Source organism: Gekko japonicus, unplaced genomic scaffold (assembly GCF_001447785.1).
Source record: "Gekko japonicus isolate JY-2015 unplaced genomic scaffold, Gekko_japonicus_V1.1 scaffold136, whole genome shotgun sequence".
Classification (NCBI taxonomy): domain Eukaryota; kingdom Metazoa; phylum Chordata; class Lepidosauria; order Squamata; family Gekkonidae; genus Gekko; species Gekko japonicus.
In genome coordinates this window covers 969,036-988,403 of record NW_015177012.1, presented here as the reverse complement: position 1 = coordinate 988,403, position 19,368 = coordinate 969,036, and the positions used below count along the sequence as shown (strand labels likewise).

General features: G+C 49.2%; 1 protein-coding gene across 5 annotated transcripts in view; it reads left to right on the top strand.

Annotated features, from left to right (window-relative positions):
- The first annotated feature begins 7 nt into the window (after positions 1-7).
- MPRIP (myosin phosphatase Rho interacting protein) overlaps positions 8-19,368 on the top strand; it is a 164,581-nt gene continuing 145,220 nt past the window's right edge. For all 5 annotated transcript variants that reach the window (XM_015427658.1, XM_015427657.1, XM_015427654.1 and 2 more), the window contains exon 1: positions 8-152. In XM_015427658.1, the coding sequence (XP_015283144.1) occupies positions 33-152 (120 nt within the window). In that variant the 5' untranslated portion in view covers positions 8-32. The remainder of the gene's footprint in view (positions 153-19,368) is intronic.

The window sequence follows — 19,368 nt, the reverse complement described above, 5'->3', positions numbered from 1 at the left end:
CCCCCTTCCTGGGCACAAGACGCACCAACGCCATGTCTGCGAAAGATAACCCGTGCAGGAAATTCCAGGCCAATATCTTCAACAAAAGCAAATGCCAGAACTGCTTTAAGCCCAGAGAATCGCATCTGCTGAACGACGAAGATTTAAATCAGGTGAGCCTGGGGAGGAAAGTCTTGTTTTGTGTCCCCGTCCCCTGGTGTTTTGGTGTCAAAAAAGTATTGGCAATGTCTTTTATTTAATATTTTCTTGCAACAAATAGTTGGGGGCTCCAGGCAGGCCCCGTTGCTCGGTTGAAGGTTTTTCTTTTCCTTCCCCGTATGAACTTGACCCCCCCCCCCCAAACCTTGACCAGTCGGCCAAGACGGTGGCCAGAAGTTTAAATGAAAAACGGAACTTGGTTTGGGTTTTTTGGGGGGGGGAGGGAATCAAAACTACACACACCCCCATTCTTGGTTTTCTAAAGGCCTGATTTTAGAAATGAGGACTTTGAGCTTGTCTCTCCCCTCCCCCCCATTTCTCCTTGAGGGCTAGAACCCTGGAACCCAAATGCCCCAAACACCATATGCCAGGGGGAGAGGCGGCCGGCCCTTGGCAGAGGCTTAATTTACGCTTAGGTTATGATTACATTCATATAACTATATATTATTTTAATTCAGGCTTCTCTCATCTCCTCCCTCTGTTTGGGGTCAGCCCCCTGGGGGGGTCTATTCTGTTGCTGTTGCATTTCTGTGGCCTGCTTGGTGGATTCAGGCGAAACCTCCCTTAGGTGTGTGTGTGTGCGTGTCTTTGGAGAAGGCAAGAATGCCTTTTCTGATCCTGATTGTTGATAAACACAGTTGGGCTGTGTACAGGCGTGTGTGTGTGTGTGTGTGTGTGTGTTGTGAGACGCTGAATCCCGATTAGGGTTTTGACGACGTTCTTTCTTTAACATCCCACCCCCCTCCTGCCCTGCTTCTGACATCCATAGTTACAATCCTATTATGGGAATGAGATCGGTCATATTGCACAGCTGGGCGGAGAGTCAGGGTAGGCGGGAGGAGATGCAATCTTGGAGAGAATCTGGAAAAATGTATCGGGTCCAGTGCCCGAGAGGAGAACTCTTCTCACCCCTATTTGTATTTTTATTTTTTTAAAACAAACACACCCCGCGGATCCGTGCCGCTGTGTGACTCCTTCTAGGACAATCTGTGACTGAAGGGAGCCGAGTTGTTCAGCTGATTTCCTCCCCCCCCCCACACACATACACCCTTTAAAAAGATAATTATTCTCCTGCTTCCAAAGGCCTGTCATTTTTCCCCCCTCTGACCTCTTTCAGTCCTGCTTTAGAGAGGGGGGCTTTCTTGGTTGCAGGATTGATGGAGTACTGCTTTGGACTGGAGGTGTGTCCATGGGGGGGGAGTCTCGGGGAACCCTCCTGTTTGTGTGTCCCCTTCCATTCCACGTACATAGAAAGCTAGGAAGTCAGGGCTAAAGGTTTCTAGCTTGGCCTTCCCTCTGGAGGACTGCCTTTCAGTGAACGGTGACTTTAAAAAAAAATCCATTTGGGGGGCCCCCTGCAGTCTGAGTCCTGGCAGAGGTTTCCCACCTCATTACCTCTTTGCAGAGACAAGTCTGTCTCTTTTTGAGTAGGGGTCCTTTTATTAAGAGGGGAACGGACGGAGCTTTTACCTGCATTGGGGTTGAACTTAATAGAGCGTCCCTTGGAGTACTAGGTACTTCAGGTGACATGCATAACAAACAAACAAACTTTCCCTTAACCGCCCAGCTTGTGCAGCAGTTAGAGTGTCAGAGTAAGACCTGGGAGATCCAGGTTCAAATCCTCACTCTGCTACCAAAGCTTGCAAGGTGACTGGGACAATTGCACTCTCTCGGCCTCACCTACCTCACAGGGTTGTTGTGAGGATAAAAATGGAGTAAGGGAGAGGATGCTATGAGCCACGGTGACTGAGGGGAACCTTCATGTTCAGAGGCACTAGTCTTCTGAATCCTGGAGCCAAGAGGCAACATTGGGGGGAGGCCCCAGCTTCTCTGCCCAGTTGTTGGCCCTCCAGAAGAACGGGTTGACCCCTGTGTAAGACAGGATGTTGGACTAGATGGACCCTCACTGGTCTGATCCAGCAGGGCTCTTCTGAGGTTCTTCTCAGGGGAAGGCCTTGGCCTCTTTGCCCTGTTGTTGGCCCTCCAGAGGAACTGGCTGGCTACTGTGTAAGATGGGATGCTGGACTAGATGGACCCCCACTGGTCTGATCCAGGAGGGCTCTTCTTAGGTTCCTGTCAGGGGAAGGCCTCACCCTCTCTGACCTGTTGTTGGCCCTCCAGAATAACTGGTTGGCCACCGTGTGAGACAGGATGCTGGACTGGATGGACCTTCACTGGTCTGTCTGATCCAGCAGGGCTCTTTTGATGTTCTTCTCAGGGGAAGGCCTCGGCCTCTCTGCCCTGTTGTTGGACCTGCAGAGGAACTGGCTGGGCACGGTGTGAGACATGAGGCTGGACTAGATGGACCCTCACTGTTCTGATCCAGCAGGGCTCTTATGTTCTTCATGCTGCCAGCCCTTTTGGTTTCCCACTGAGGAGAAAAGGGAGGTACACATAAAGAAAATAAAATGAATAAAATTACCCTGAAAAGTTCCACCTGCTCCAGCATTCTGTTCCTAGTGTCAGCCCTTGGGAAGTTTACAATGATTCGCTTCTGCTGTTTGGTGTTTTTACTGCCTCTGGCCATGGAGGTTCCATTTGCCATCCCGCTCAATAGCACTGGGCCGTTTTAACCTCTATGATTTGTCAGGACAGGAAACACTGGATTGCACAGTAGACAGTTGTCTTGCGGAACTCAACTGCCACCAGTTGCGGCACCAGCCAGCAGCTGAAATAGATCTGGTATTTCTTTAAGCCGTCTGTTATTGCCAAATCTAACCTCCATGTCCTGAAGCGGTACTCCTTGACACTTAGAAGCATGGCGTAACTCACTGGTGAAGGGCTGGTTTGGGGTTAATTCAATATAGAGCCTGCACTGCACTCCGTATGCTCAGATCCAGATGCCAGGAAATAATTGGGCTTCGACCATAGACGGGCGGTAAGGGGGAATGATCACCGTTTATTGCACTGAGGGCCCTTGGAGTCAGTCCTCTGGGCGAGTCGTTTGGAAGGAGACCGGCAATCCCTCTTGGGCCGCCGCTTAGCAAGTGGCAGGCCTTTTCTCTTGACTTAGGTCCGGCTGGTGGGGTTATGGGCCCAGGAGGGGATGGGTGCAATACTTCCTCTAAGCTGTGGAGTCTTGTGAGCAAAAATTCTACTTTGTGAGCTACTGGCATTAAAGCTGTGAGCGAGCAATTTGGCTACTGCATAAATTAGTTTGCTCCGGAGCCATCCTTCCTGAGCGGAGACCAAACTGTATGAGCCAGAGGCTAAAAAACTGTGAGCTAGCTCACACTCATTCAGCTTAGAGGGAACGCTGGATGGGTGTATCCTGGTTGCAGTGACAAACCGCCTTCCGCTGGTCCTGCCTCCAGACTTTGTCCATTTCTGCTGTCCTGTAGGTAAATATAATTCTCTTTCAGCTACCTGCTACCAAGGGCCTGCAAATGGGGGAACCGGGGTGGTCATGTCCTCCTTGACATTGTGGGCTTAGCGCTGAGACAATGAGGTGGTGGCTTGAACCCCACCTCTACCCCAGAGGTGCCCTATCCTCACTTCTGCATTACATGGATAATAGACCTTGCCTACACCACAGGGGTGTTTGGAGGATAATGACTCATCTGTACCCAATGCTTAGAACACTGAGCGAGCCGTTGTAAGCAGGTCTACTCAGAATCCTACTCAGGTTGATTCAATGAGGCTTCCTCCCAGGAAAATGTTTTTTAGGGTTACCCCATGAGAATTCGGGATGCAAAGTAGGAGGACGACCTCGCAGGCCTTTGCATTTCCGAGGTTTTGCGTGCTACAAAGTGTTTTGTCTGAGTAGTGGTGAGCACTCTTTTCGGTGGTCTTGTTTCGTGCACATCATCCATTCTTGTTCATGACGGCATTCTGTGGGGAGCGTTGCATGGGAACTTGGAAGTTATCTCGTGGTTTTATTTTGTCTTGAACTCTGGTGGAAGTCGGGAGGGAGAAAGAGCTTGTCTTTGGGTTTAACCTTGAGGAACAAACCTGAAAAGGGTTATTACTTCCCCTGTTTGTTTAAGAGGTCAGGGGACATAATCACTTTTTTATTTTTGCAAACTGGGAAAGTAAAACTCTTTCCTTCCTCTTTCTTTAGAAGGCTTCGTGCAAAATTGATGGGTGGGAGGGTTCAGGAAGGTAGTTGACACATTCATAGCCTCATGGTGTTGCGATGGTTGAAACCCAGCGTGGTGTGGTGTAGTGGTTAGAGCGTCAGACTAGGATCTGGGAGAGCCATGTTTGAATCCCCGCTCTGCCATGGGAAGCTCTCAGCCTAGCCTACCTTGCAGGGTTGTTGTGAGGATCAAAGGGAGGCGAGGGAAATTACAAGAGCTGCCTCGGGCTCCCATGGTGGAGAAAGGGGGGGGGGTATAAATGAGGCGAATAAACAAATCAAAACAAATTTGTTGAAGGAGACTAGGTCGTGCAACAGCTGTTACCCACGACGAGTGGAGTGAGCCTCCCTGTTCAGAGGCAGTGTACCTGTGAATACCAACTGCTAGAGTGGGTTGTGCAGAGGGATGACATTTCTTGCATGCTTGGTCTGTGGGATTCCAAGGGGTTCACGGCGACTGGAAAATAGACGGCGGATTAACCAGAACTCGGGTTTGATCCAGCGCGGCTGCCGTTGGTGTGAGGACCGTGAGTCTTGTCTTCTGGACGGTTTACACGGCCCTGAAATGGAATACCGCCCGTTAGCTGTGTTTTCCGGGCTTGCTAGGGGCTTGTTGTGTTATTTCCCCCCGCCCCGCTCTCTTCACCAGCCAGGTAACGAGGAAGATGGTTCCCCTCTGTAGGTGCCGGCTTTCATTTCAGCTCGGGGACCAACACAGTTCTGCCGGTGCAGTCTGCGCTCTTGGTTTCGGGTCGAGGTTTCTTTTTGCATCTCTTCCCTGTGGAGAAGTGGGCTCTTCTGGAGCGTTCCAAGGGGGGCGCGCTCGACCACAGAGTGACGATTGTCCTCTTTCGACTCAGAAAGTAGGTCCCGCGCCGGCAGGCTTGGCTTAAGAAGCTCTGTGCCTCTGCTACGGACTCTCCCTGGTGACCTCGGGCATGTTACTCAATTAACCCAGTTTCTGTGAAACGGTGGTGGAGGGGAAAGAACACACATCGCTTTGGTTAATCTTTGTCTAGGGCCGGTACTGTAATTGCTAGCTCGTGGAAAGTCCGCGTATCCCTGCCTTTTCTAATTCTTGGTTTGTCGCCCTCTCCAAACTTCCTTTTTTTCCTTTTCTTTGCTATTCTTATGTCGAATGGAGTTTTATCCAATCTTTTACCAACTTTGTAAGGGGGCGCCTGCCTTCTGGGATTTGGAGGAAAGCAGGCAGTGGTTAAGGGCACGGCTCTGCTCCATCCGTCGCTACGGAATTGGTGATTTAAGAAAATCCTGCATTATCAAAGAAAATGGCTTTTTGAATGCCGAACAGGCTTCTGTTGGCTTTCCCAGATTGGCTATCACAACAGCCCCATGAGGTAGGCTAGGCAGAATTATTTCCCGGCAAGCTTTATGACTGAGGGAGGATCGGAATTCGCTTCCCCCTGCCTGTTTGCCTGGGTAGGTGGCCTTGGGGTTATTGCACAGCCTTGTTTTTAAAAAGCCCACGCAAATGACTAGTTTGCAAACGTTTTTTGTCAGGCCTTCAGAGCTGCACTTAACAGCTGGAGACTGGCCCAACCAGAAGTGTGTCTCTTTTCTGGAGGATACACTTTTCCAGCCTGGTTGCCCAGAAGCAGTTGCTACTCGCCGCTGGCGACCAGGGAAACGGTTGGACGAGCCGGCTTGAGCAGCCTGTACATAAAGGGAGCTGGCAGATTCTTGACTTGATGAACTAGACTGTTCGGTGCATTTATACCCAGCCGGGACCCAGAGTGGCTAGCGTCATTCTCCTCTCCTCCATTTCACCCTCACAACAACCCTGCAAGGTAGGTTAGGTGGAGAGGGCGCAACTCTCCCAAGGTCCCCCCCCCCTTGCAAGCTTCCATGGCGGAGCTTGAGGTTCGAACCTGGGGCTCCCAGAACCAAGTCCAACGCTCTAACTGCTCGTCTGTTTTCAGAAAAAGGGCATCCAAGGAATTGCCGTAAGTCAGTGGAATATTTGCCCCGCGCATTCCACATTCCCTGTCCAGGTTACTATAGAAGGAGTTAGAGGAGACCAGTCACCCCTTGGTACATGATGGTCTTTTCTGGATCGCGTTTCCCAGTTGCAAAGCTGACCGGTTCTTTTGCTGGGCTTCGAAAGCTCTCAGGGTCGCCCTAAAAGAGAGGCTGCTTGGCGGTCCTTACCTTTTGACTGTATTACGAATAATTTCCGTTCTGCCCTTCATCCTTTGGGGAGGGGCCGTGGCTCAATGGTAGAGTCCCTTCCTGGCCTTCTCAATGTCCCCGACTCCGTCCCCGGCACCCCCAGTTAAAAGGATCGGGAGAGGAGGAGAGATGGCCACCGGAGGTGGTGGAGAGCCGCTGCCAGGCAGAGTGGGCGAGACCAGGCCCGTAGCCAGGACTTCTTTGTTCGGGGGGGGGGGATTTAAATGTCTAAGGGGACAGTTGAATTACGGTTACTTAAATTAATCCGAATGTCTGTCTCTAAAGGGAGAGGCTCTGATCTTCATTCTAGCCCTTCCTTTCAAGGGACGGGGCAGTCAAGTGTGTCAGTCCCTAGGGGAAAACGGCTCAGAGGGCATTTAGTCGCCTTCAGAAGTCATCTAAATGCCTTCTGAGTTCCCTTCCACGGGGCATGACGGCCTAGAAGGGCACTCAGGAGTGGCGCCTTGAATACCTCTCCAACAATCCCCCTTTCTGCTAACCCAGACCTGCTGTAGACCACCTAGGTCATGGTGTGTGTTTCGAAAGTATTCCCATGAGCCTTTTGGGAAACAGCAGCAGGCAGCGGGGGTGTGTGTCCTCTCCTCAAAAATAAGCTTTGTGGGGCGAAGCTTTTAGTTGAGGGGGCGAGGCCCCAAAACGCCCCCGTGTAGCTACAGGCCTGGGCAAGGCCCACCGTGATAGAACAAGGGTCTGACTCAGGAAAAGTCAGTTCCATGTGGTCACAATTCTCCAGGTGGCTCATGCACAGTTATCCCTTGGTGTCTTTCAGTGCACAGTGGATCTTGGCGGCAGGCAGGCAGCCATCTTTTTCGTCCAGGGGTCATCCATCTAGCTTTGCAACAGAGCAGGGACATCCCCAGGTGGGGCGGGCAGCCGACAGGTGTACTGGAATCCGGTTTTTCTCGTGAGCGGCTGGCAGAGGGGTGTGGGGAGGGCCGCATTCCTCGAAACGGTCGCCGTGCCCCACCTTGGAAGGAAACGAAGCTGCCAATTCCAGCTCTTGAGAAACCCCGGCTTGCGTCTCTGGACCTCTCTGTTTTGGCTCCCCTCCCTCCGGCGTTTGTGGGATTCTGTTTGGTGTTTGCAAAGAGAATAAATTCTTTTTCTTTGCCACCCCCCCCCCCCCCCCCCCCCGCCACCGAGTTTGCATACAATTAAAAAGCAGCAGCTGACGCCTTTGAGGTGTTCAAAGAGTTTAGCGGTTGGATTGGATTTTAACCCCCGAAGGTTCGGGTTTCCGATGGAAGCACTCTTTCTGCAGCCTGGAGGCCACGGAAGCGGGAAAACGGGTTCTGTCTGTGAACCCGTACAGACAGATTTGGCACAAATGGGGTTTTTTCCCTCCGTGTAAAAGTTAACGTTTGCTCTTTGCATCCAAAAACAAACGCCCTGTGATACCTTTTATTACGACCGACAAAAATAACACCACAAGGCTTTTCATTTCTCCAAAACTCTTTGATCAGGTTGAATGCAAAAAAAAATAAATTATTTTCTTGTGCTCCACTTTTCTCTCCGGTGGGTGTCTGAAGCAGCTCACAGCACTTTCTTTTCTTCCTGTTCTATCCACACAACAGCCCTGTGAGGTAGGATAGGCTGTGTGTGATTGGCCCAAAGTTGTCCTGCCATCTTCCATGGCAGAACCTGGAGAGCCAGTTTGGTGCAGTGGTTAGGAGTGCGGACTCTAATCTTGGAGAACCGGGTTTGATTCCCCACTCCTCCACATGCAGCTACTGGTGTGACCTTGGGTCAGTTACAAGCTCTTTCGAAGCTGTTCTTTCAAGAGCAGTTCTCGAAAGAGCTCTCTAAGCCCCACTGACCTCACAGGGGAGGGGAAGGGAAAGGAGATCATAAGCTGCCCTGAGACTCCTTCCGTTCGTAAAGGGCGGGGTATAAATCCAATCTCTTCTTCTAGATCCTGGTATGACACTGTAGCCACTGCCCTGTTATATTGCTGGGTGTCCAAAGGTTTGGGTACACATTTGCTTTGTAAATATTCTACGGTGAGGTAATTACGGTTCCCTAAATTACTGCTGAGAATTATTGGAAAAAAGCATGAGATGACCGGGGGGAAAATTAGGGGCCAATGAAAATTTTCATGGAAATGGGGTCTACAGGGAAACTGGGTTTACAGGAAGTTCATCCTTTGACCTGTCCCCCTCCTCCCACCCTAAGCAGAGCAATATGCTGTAGTGGTTAGAGCGTGGAAGGGTGTAACAGTTTGCTTGCTCAGATCCTTTGAGCAACAAAGGGGTAGTGTCCCCACCCCCCATGCACACTTTTGAGGCTATCCCCCAGCACTGTGGGAGCTGGAGGCGCGAGTCTTGGACGGCCAACTAAAAGCAAAATAAATAAAACCTGTAGGGGGGGTTGGAGGAAAGCCTTGCGTGCACCTCCCCTCATTGCTAACGTAGTGAGTTACGTTGCACAAATCATGTAAGTTTGACGTATTAAGTTTCCGCAGATCTGCGAGCTTGAGGTTCGCCGAACAGGGCAGGTGGGTAATGAACCGTTGGATGAACGGGCCCCGGTCTCCCAACAGAGAACTGGGCAAACACGCCCGTGGACCGCAGTGTGTACACAGGATTATTCCCCGCCGCTGCAAAGAAAACGTCCATTATTCATAATGGGGTTGGTGCGGAGAAACATAATAGGTGATGTGGCAAGGCACTGAACAAAAGAGAGAGGGCGGTGCTGGTCGGAGGGTTGAGTGCCAGGTAGGCAGCCGGTGCCACGCAGAGTGTGACCGGTGTCTGATTTTTGCCTCTGCCGTGCACTCGTGAAGCAAGCTGTTCTCCGGGTCTCCCTACCTGTAATAGGGGAACAGTGCAGACCTAACTTACAGGGTTGTTGTGGTTACTGAGGCAAGCAAGAGGGAGGGGGAACTACAGAAAAAACATCCAGTGGAATCACAAATGGATCTGTAGTCAAAACACGCCAAGCAGATGCAATTATAATTATATAGAAACCAAAATTAATAATAATACCAAACGCATATATATTGTAATCAATGCTCCCTCTAAACTGTGGAGTCTTGTGAGCAAAAATTCTATTTTGTGAGCTGCTGGCATTACAGTTGTGAGTGAGCGATTCAGCTACCGCATCAATTAGACTGCTCTGGAGCCGTCCTCCCTGAGCTGAGACAAAAATGTGTGAGCCGGAGGCTAAAAAACTAGGAGTTGGCTCACACGTAACTCAGCTTAGAGGGAACACTGATAAAAACGGAATTATCAATGTTATAAAGAGCAATTATCAAAAAGTGGGTGGTAACAAACTGAAACGCTATCTGGAACTGCGTTGTTTTCATTTGTGACGGTTCTTACTTTCTACAAGCCACGATATATAGATGTTTAGGCTTCAACTCAAGGACTTGTGAAATTTCTATAAGCAATTCTTTCCTTTTGTGTGCTCGCTCTGTTAATGAAGGAAGTCTTCTGCTTTGGAGATGTGCTGTGACTTAATGTGGGCTTGAATTTGTTGCCACCCACTTTTTGATCATTGTTCTTTATAACATTGATAATTCCATTATAATATATATGAGTTTGGTATTATTATTGCCTTTGGTTTCTGTATAATTATAGTTGCATGCAGGGGTCATTTCGTAGAAAAAGAGGTGCAGGAGCTCATTAGCATAACTTACTTGCATATGCCACACCCCCTGACATCACCGGAAGTGTGTCAGAAGGCAACACCCACCGCTCAGGCTCCACTGGACTGTTTTGGATTGCCAGCTATTGGGGGGTACGACGACGTGCAGATCTGTCCTCGCAGAGGAGGGAGAGCTTGTGCCTGAGTAAAACTTAGTCTTAACGGTGCCACTGGACTGTTTTGGGGTGGGGTGGGGCTCTGCAACTTACCTGGCTGCTTCTTGCTCTGACTGAGGGCTGCTGGGGGCAGGGGGCGGGGCTTGTTGCATGTGCCCACCCCCTGGGCTCTTTACTGCTGGAGCTCCGCTCCTGTGCACTCCTCCAGGAAATGACCCCTGGTTGCATGTACTTAGTGTGTTTTGACTACAGATTTGTTTGTGATTACTGAGACAGGACATGTGGAGCTGTCTGTGGGCACCTCTGGATTTCTGACACAGCAATGGTGGGCGCAGCCAGAAAATGGCTGCTGGCGGAGGCGGAACCTGCCACAAAACTTCTGCCACCGCTTACTTTCAGTCACGCAGTGAAGATCTTTGTGCTGTTGCGACAGCTGGTGCCAACACAGTGTTTTGGGTTTTTTTTTTTAAACGTGGCACAGCCAATCAAATCTCCAATGGCCTGTCAGAAGCCTTACTCTGCAAACGCCCCATCTGGCCATGCCCACTTTCTAAAATGCTTTTGCGCCCCCAGGCACCATGTTGGGGACTCCCCTGCTATATTAATGCGAAGTTGTTAGCTTTGCTGCTAACTTAAAACAGATTCTTTTCATCTTGCTCTTGAGTAGACATTTTGTTGGCCCTGATCCGTGCACAGGTTTTGTTCTTGCTAGCTAATATTCAGCCTTTACCGTTAGGCGGGTGCCTTGGGGGGAGGGTATGTGCAATACTCCCTCTAAGCTGTGGAGTTTCATGAGCAAAAATGCTGCTTTATGAGCTACCGGCATTACAGGTGTGAGCGAGCGAGTTGGCTGCTGCATAAATTAGTTTGCTCTGGAGCCCATCCTTCCCGGGCGAAGACAAAAGTGTGTGAGCCGGAGGCTAAAAAACGGTGAGCTAGCTCACACTAACTCAGCTTAGAGGGAACACTGGGTATGTGTATATAAGGCAAGGATCAGTCATGCAGATAACTTGGATATCCACCTTCCTTCAAATATATGGGGCAGAATGATTGAAAAATGGAGGGGGGAGAAGGGTAGACAGAACAAGCCCAGCGTTTTGGGGTGACTTTTCCTTAGTTGTGGTTGCTGAATGGGAGCAGGGCAGATGGATGGGATTGTAGATTTTGACGCAGTCAAGTCGTTCCATGTTGCCCACTACTCCATCGCCAGCAAACTCCACATGGCCATAAGGCCGGCCCGGAAGGCATTCGCTCATCTTTGCGAATTCTTCACTCCGCCACCAGTTGCATCAGGCTGGAAAAATCTGTGTTTGGCTAATTATTAGGAGGGGGGGAGGGTTTCTATGACTGTCAGAGGCTCCTCCACCATAGGCCAAACTGGGATCCTGCGTGTTGCAGAGCGGGGGGGGGGGAGGGTCACTGGGCAAGCTGGCAGGGGGATTTTGAGAGAATTTCTCCTTGTTAACTTCCTCCGCCGTTTTCCACCTCCTCCAGTCCCAGAAACCAAAGTGTCTAAAGCAGGGTGCACTCCAAAATCAACAACCCACCTGAAGTTGCGTGCCTTCGCTTAGATTGCACGGCTGTTCACATGTGCGGTTGCCCCAGTTGGCTGCGCAGCCCTGTGCTTCGTTACTCTGACCTAAGACCACTGGAATCAGTGGGTTCGGAGCAGCATAACTCTGCACAGGATCATGCCTGAGGTGCCCCGCTTTTGACAGCCCTCCCATGTGAACGCAGGCCGGTAAAAGAACTTGCACGTAAGGCGACGCAAAAAGTCCCATCTGTGACATCTCATTCACATGTGCGAGCCCTCTCTTAATACTCATGTCTATGCGAGTGACATCTAAGAGGCTAAGCTCTCAAAGGGTGTATGTATGTATATATATATATGCATGCATGTATATGTATGTTTGGGGAGGGTTGTTACAGTTCTGTATGTGTGTGGGGTGGTGGTTTGGGGTTTTTTTGCTCGTCAGGGCTGGGTTTGCATTCTGGTGGGTGGCTAAGCATGAGATAAAGCAATTGGAACCTCGATTCGTAGAGTGTTTTGGGAGGATTTCAAGACCCTTCGAAGACATAGAGGCCACTTTCTGACATCACAGCAAACTGCAGTTTGTACAGCAAACTCTGGTTAGTAATGAGCCGTTATGTGGCTTCTGGCCAGGATATCTGAAAGACCATCTTCTCCCATGCCCAGGAATTACACTCACAGGGAGAGGCCCTCCTGACCGTCCAACCAATCAAATAACCTCGTCTGGTGGGCAGACGAGACACGGCCTTTTTGGTGGCAGCCCCACAATTGTGGATCAACCCCCCCAGGGAGGTGCGCCTGCCCCCCCTCACTTTCGGTCTTCAGGAGGCAGTTGAAGTCTGATTCACTGAGGACTTCTGTTTGACTGACTAATTTTTATTTATTGACAATCCTAATTGGAGTTTTTCAACTGTGTCTTTTTATGGGTTTTTATTATTGCTGGGTCTTTATTTTTCGGTAACGTGTTATTTTTGTTGTAAGCCGTCTTGAGTCCCACCGAGGAGAAAGGCAGATAATATTTTTTAAAAAATAAAAAATAAGTAAATGAGTCCTGCCTCAAGTTCTACCGTTCTACAGGGGGCTATTTTGTGCCAGCAGCACTGAAACTCTTTAAGGCTAAAACATTAGCCCAGATGCTCTATGGGACGCTACTGGGAGCGACATCTTCTTGCTATGCCCCACTAGAGCTGGTTCAATCGAAATTCTTGAGATCAGTGCTCCAAGTCCCAAGGTGTGTTACAAATGCAATGGTACGGCTAGAGACTGGCATGATGAAAGTTGAAGCCAAGATCACCTTGCACTCTATTTTTCTTTGGTTAAAGATAAACCTAAATCCATGTGGCCTTGTGCCCTTAATCCTGACTGACGATTACCAATCTAAATGGCTGACCCATACTATTCGGAAAATTACACTACTAGGGTTTTCACCCAAAGAGCTTTTGGAAAGGGGGGATGCTCAAGCTAAGCTAGTGGTCAGGCAGAGGATTGAAGATATTGAACGCCAACTGGACGTACAGGCGACCCCTGCCTTTTTAGCGCCTTACAGTAGTAAATATATTGTTGCTCAAGCCCCTTACTTATCCATTCTGGAGTCAAATAAACTTAGGAGGGCGTATACGCTGGCTAGATGCTCTGCTTTACCTTCTGCAGTTCTCGAGGGTAAATTCAAGAAAACTCCCCGAAATGAGAGGCTATGCATGTGTGCGTCTGGGGAGATAGAATCCCAGGAACATGTCTTCCTGAGATGCCCATTATATAACGAAGCTCGCACAAAATGTATTGGTCCTCTCTTGGTTGGCTCCTCTGATCAGGATAAGATAGAGAAATTACTTTTAAATCCTGACCATACAGCGATACACCAGATAGCAAAATTCTGTTTTCTGGTTGTAAAAGCTCATCAGTGTTCAGATAGCCATTTGGGTTAGATTCCCTCCCAAATAACTGACTTTTTTATTCTCATTCTTTTATCTTTTTAAGACTAAATTATGTCCTTTTTACATTGTATTGTTGGTTTTAGATTTTAAAATGCTTGTATAATTTTACATAAATAGATTCACCATCTGGATATTTTAGATATTGAAATCCAGACATTGCAAAATTTTGCTCCTTGGTCGTAAAAGCTCATCAGTGTTCTGGTTGTCACTTGGGATTGGACTTTTTGATTTTAAATCTTATTGCCTTTTTTGTCATTCTATTTTACTCCTTTAAATGTATTCCATTGCAGCGTATTCTTAAGTCTGGTTTTAGTGATCAAAATGACCGCTTAATGTTGTTCCTTAGTAACCTTCTTGTTTTAAAAGTAGTTTTACCATTTGGTTATTGTAAGTTACTTTTATGGTTTTTTATAATTGCTGGCTATGTGCTGTAACAATAAAATTCATTCAGTCCTGCCTTGAGCATCCAACCATGGATTTTGTTTTCCTCCTGTAGGGAGGGCACCCTTCTGTCAAAAGAAACACATTTTCTCTCTGTGGCCAGACAGCTCTGCTACGCGGCAAAGGGCGGTTTGCGAATCCATGTGTCGCCACAAACCGCAGTGGTTACCCACTGTAATGAACCAAACCCATCCCACAAAACCAGGAAACCCTGGTTTGCACTGTCAGCATTCATATAATTACACCCAAGCCAGGGTTGATCAAGCCACAGCTTGTAAATCTCAGTTCGCCGTGATGTCTAAACGACACAGCAGAGTTCTCGCTTCTAGGTTGATGTTCATCGTACGGTCGCAAGCCCGTGGCGTAATGCTGCGACAGACAAGGCTAATGTCCTTCACACTGTGCGAACAGATAATAGTGGGACCTTCGGCACTTGTGAGACCTTGATTTGAATCCCTCCCGAATGCCACAATTCAAGGAGGACTAGAGGCTTATTTTAAAAGATAAGCATTACTCTGGTCTTTAACTAGCAATAGTTTCATAGGGCTGTTCTAAATCAGGGTTCCCCAACCTTTTTGAGGCTGTGGGCGCCTCTGGAATTCTGGCACAGTGTGATGGGTGCAGCTTACCTTCAGTCCTACCGGCCACACTGGGGACACCTGTTCTAAATTGTTGTGATTGGTTTTGCAGCACTAATTTGAGTCCACGAAGCATGGGTTTTGAATGCCTGCCAAGGAGTACTTCTCTGCCTTGACTAAGGAACATCTGGGGAGGGTGTGTGTGTGTGTTCCAGGGCCCCTGCTTGGTTTGCATCCCCCTACCTGAGCTGAAACCACAGTATATTCACACGCTCACCTGTAGCTGTATATGGAAGGAGAGGAGGTGTGTAAGGTGTTTTTTCTGAGAAGCACGTTTGCCATTACCGAGGTTTATCCTTTAGGAACTCACATTACATTTCTGCAGAAGTCTGGGGGTTTCTCCCCACCTAGGCAGAAAGAACGAACAAGGTCTGAGCTACAGGGGACCTGTGATCCAGATGGTTTGTTCTTCGTTTTGTAAAAATGTCAGAACCACCGAGGTGAGGTAGAGATAGAGAAATGGGGTCAGTGGAAGAGAGGAGGGTACTTAATTTCCCCAGCTGTTTTCTTGATCTAACACTCCCTCCCCAAGTACAGCTTTCCCAGACAAACCCCACAAAAGCAAAAGTGTCTGTACTCCCAACAGTCAGCTCCCTTCGCCGTGTCTCCTTACAGCGTACGAACAGATTCTCTGTTTAAACTTGGAGCAGAATAATCCACCCGAATCCCCCATCGTTGCGTGGCTGAAAGGGCTTCTGCCGATCTGTGCACCCTTCGTAACTCTTCTGCACTCACCCCCCCCCCCTCCTCGGGCCAAGAATTTTTCCTAGTGACTAATCTGAACTTCTAGAGCATGTTTTGACGGGTTGGTAATTCTGCTGCTGGGGAATTCTTTCGTTGCGAGTTCACCGTGTTTCTCATGAGACCTGCGTTTCCCAGCCCCCCACCCCACCCCCTTTTGGCATCTTGCGCGGGGGATTCTACCAGGTGGTTTCTCTGTATTTATTCAGGCCGTCACGGAATGTCCCGGGCGCCAAGTGAGACGGACTTAAATTGGATCTTGACAGAGATTTCGTCCAATGAGGGATGGGATCACGGAGTCCCAAAATTTTATGTTTGGGGATGAATTCGTTATAAATAAGCACTGACATTTCAGTCATCTGTTCGGGCGATGGCACGGTTCCTGGAAGGCCCAGGATGACCTTCCCTGACGGTCCGCCTAGGCATGGAAATAGTGACTGGCTTAGTCACCTAGGGTGACTAAGAACAGCTTGTGGACGATTAGGGAGGGAGCCATCTTTGTAAGCCAGATGACTGTGGCACATCTGCTCTTTTCAGGGTTTTGGTGCCGCAAATAAGGTGGAATGGGATCCGTGGGCTGCTGAAGACACATTGGGGCTGAGTCACTCTTGTGGACTCAGGTGCAAGACTCGTGTCCCATTGATTTTTGGAAAGGCTTGGGTATCGGATGAATTTGGCAGGGATGGCCCACGATGAAAAATCTCGGTTGTATACCCCTTTTATTCATTAATCGGGGGTGGGGAGAAGGAAAACCAAAGTCACACCGAAGTGAGTGGAAAGTATGCCGGATTGTTGCATTGTTCTCGTGCCACTTCTGTTTGTTTCAGCGGGGATTTTTTAGCAGAGGTTCTTGTGTGTCATCAGTGTTCCTTCTAAGCTGAGTTAGTGTGAGCCAGCTCACAGTTTTTTAGCCTCCGGCTCACACAGTTTTGCCTTCACTCAGAAGGATGGCTCCAGAGCAGATTAATGTATGCAGTAGCCAAATCGCTCGCTCACAGGTTTAATGCCAGTAGCTCACAAAGTAAAATTTTAGCTCACAAGACCCCACAGCTTAGAGGGTGCAATTTGTGTCGTCCTGTGGGACAGCTCTCTCTGTTTCCAACTTGGCTCTGTCTGATGGCACCCCCAAGTCCTGGAAGTGCAGAATCCCAGTAAGATCAGTTTCTCAAAAACTTGATGGTGGTCAAGGCCCTTGGGTAGAGTTTGGGCCCTTGGATAGAGAAATAATTTTAGACCGTTGATTCCACTCGTGCCATCCTCTCCCAATCTCAGTACAGTTATACAGTTCTGGTCACCACACCTCAAAAAGGATATTATAGCACTGGGAAAAGTGCAGAAAAGGACAACTAGAATGATAAAAGGGTTAGAACACTTTCCCTATGAGGAAAGGTTAAAGCGCTTAGGGCTCTTTAGCTTGGAGAACCAACGGCTGAGGGGTGACATGATCGAGGTTGATAAGATTATGCATGGGAAAGAGCAGGTTGAGAAAGAAGTCCTTTTCTGCCTTACAATGCAAGAACTCGTGGGCACTCAATGAAATTGCTGAGCAGTCGGGGATAAACGGGGTAGAATGGATAAAAGGAAGTCCTTCTTCACCCAAAGAGTGATGAACACGTGGAATTCACTGCCACAGGAGGTGGTGGCGGCTACAAGCTTAGATGGCTTCAAAAGGGAATTAGATAAGCATATGGAGCAGAGGTCCATCAGTGGCTATTAGCCACAAGATATAGATAGGATCTCTTGGACTGGGGCAGGTGATGCCCTGTATTCTTGGTGCTTGGGGGGGGGCAACAGTGGGAGGGCTTCTAGTGTCCTGGCCCCACCGCTGGACCTCCTGAGGGCACCTGGTATTTTTGGCCACTGTGTGACACAGAGTGTTGGACTGGATGGGCCACTGGCTTCTCTTATATTCTTATGTGAATAATGGCAGCCTACCAGAAACCGAGCTTGTCCTTCTTTTAATCTGTTTATAAACATCTTCGCTATTTTGCATGCTAATTTAACAAGCCATCCCTCTTTCTAGGCAAGAGATCATATAACTATGATCTGTAATTCCATTTCCTCGTCTGACGAAGTGTGGGTGCACACAAATAATAAATAAAACTTTGTTGGTCTTCAGGGTGCCCACTGGACTCTTAACTTTCTTCAACCTGCCTCACAGGGTTGTTTTAGTATAAATAAAAGCCCTGAGACTTGAAAGTGTAATGCTAATTGCAAGAGAAAGCTCTGTGCCGCCCTGTTCAGTTCACGTTTCATAATTGAGAATTTCGGGTGAGTTCTGGTAGCCACCAAAAAACCCCTTCTGATGTGCCAGTAGAGAAACTGAGCTACCCATACAGAGGCAAGAAAGGGTGACGTCACCAGCAATGTCGAATTGTCTTGCCAGTTGCGATCTGGTGGCTGCAGATGGATGCCTGGGATATGTCATTGCCGCTCTTTGACAGTTTCATGTAAACTGAACGGGGCGGCCATTTCCTCTCCATTTCCTCGTGTCATAGCTTTCCCCCTCTGGCTTTGAGGCCGGCTGGACAGCCAAAGGGAATTAAAAACAAACCCATTCAGTGCAAGAGGCCGCGGACTGTCTAAACGCCAACTTCTGTGTTTTGGGCCCTGGCGTCTTCCACATTTACAGCAAACCCCCCCCCCCCCCCCCAGCAAGGGGCTTTCCAGGCAGGTGAGAACGAGAGGTAGCTGGCCATTGCGTTCCTCTGCAGAGTCTCCCTTGGTGGTCTCCCGTCCAAGTATCAGCCCTGCATAGATTCCGAGACTGGCTATACCGTGCCACCTTCTCTCTTTGGTGGTGGAAAGTTACTTCAAGTTGCAGCTGGTTTATGGTAACCCCACAGGGTTTCTGGGCAAGAGATGTTCAGAGGTGGTTTGCTGTTGGCCTGCCTCTGCGTAGCAACCCTGGGCTTCCTTGGCGGTCTCCCATCCAAGTGCTAACCAGGCCCAACCCTACTTCGTTTCTGAGAGCTGGTGAGATCGAGCTTGTGTGGGCCCTCAAGGTCAGGGCAAGAGACGTTCAGAGGTGGTTCGCCATTGCCCTGCCTCTGCGTAGCAACCCTGGACTTCCATGGTGGTCTCCCATCCAAGTGCTAACCAGGCATGGCCCTTCTTTGTTTCTGAGAACTGATGAGATCAGGCTTGTGTTGGGCCCTCAAGTTCAGGGCAAGAGATGTTCAGAGGAGGTTCGCCATTGCCCTGCCTCTGCGTAGCAACCCTGGACTTCCTTGGTGGTCTCCCCACCAAGTACTAAAGAGGCCTGGCCCTACTTTGTTTCTGAGAGCTGATGAGATCAGGCTTGTGTGGGCCCTCAAGTTCAGGGCAAGAGATGTTCAGAGGTGGTTTGCCCTTGCCTGCCTCTGCGTAGCAACCCTGGACTTCCTTGGTGTTTGGTTCAGAGGTGATTCGGTGGTTCAGAGGTGATCGGGCTAGCCCGGGCCATCCTTACAAAAAGGAAAACTTTTTTTTTTTACAGAATCCAGAGCACAGCAATTTAAAACCGGGAGGTAAAACTTGCCGTCCCATTCCGCACAATGCAAGCCAGATATCCATGCTGAAAGGAACAGCCAGGTAAACAGCAGGTTTTCACCTGGTCCTGGGAGGATCACGGATCCCACGTTGGCTGATCCACTCTGGAGGGGGAAAAGAGTTCCATAAACAGGGTGTCACTGCAGAGAAGACCCCGTCTGTCATCACCTGCCCATCTTGCTTTAGGTGTGGTGTCACACATCCCCAAGGGCCTCTGATGTCAGTCTCGACAACTGTGTAGGCCGTGTGGGAGCAGAATCGGTCCAGGTCTTCTCCTGTGTGGCATCCCCGAACTCGGGTGAAC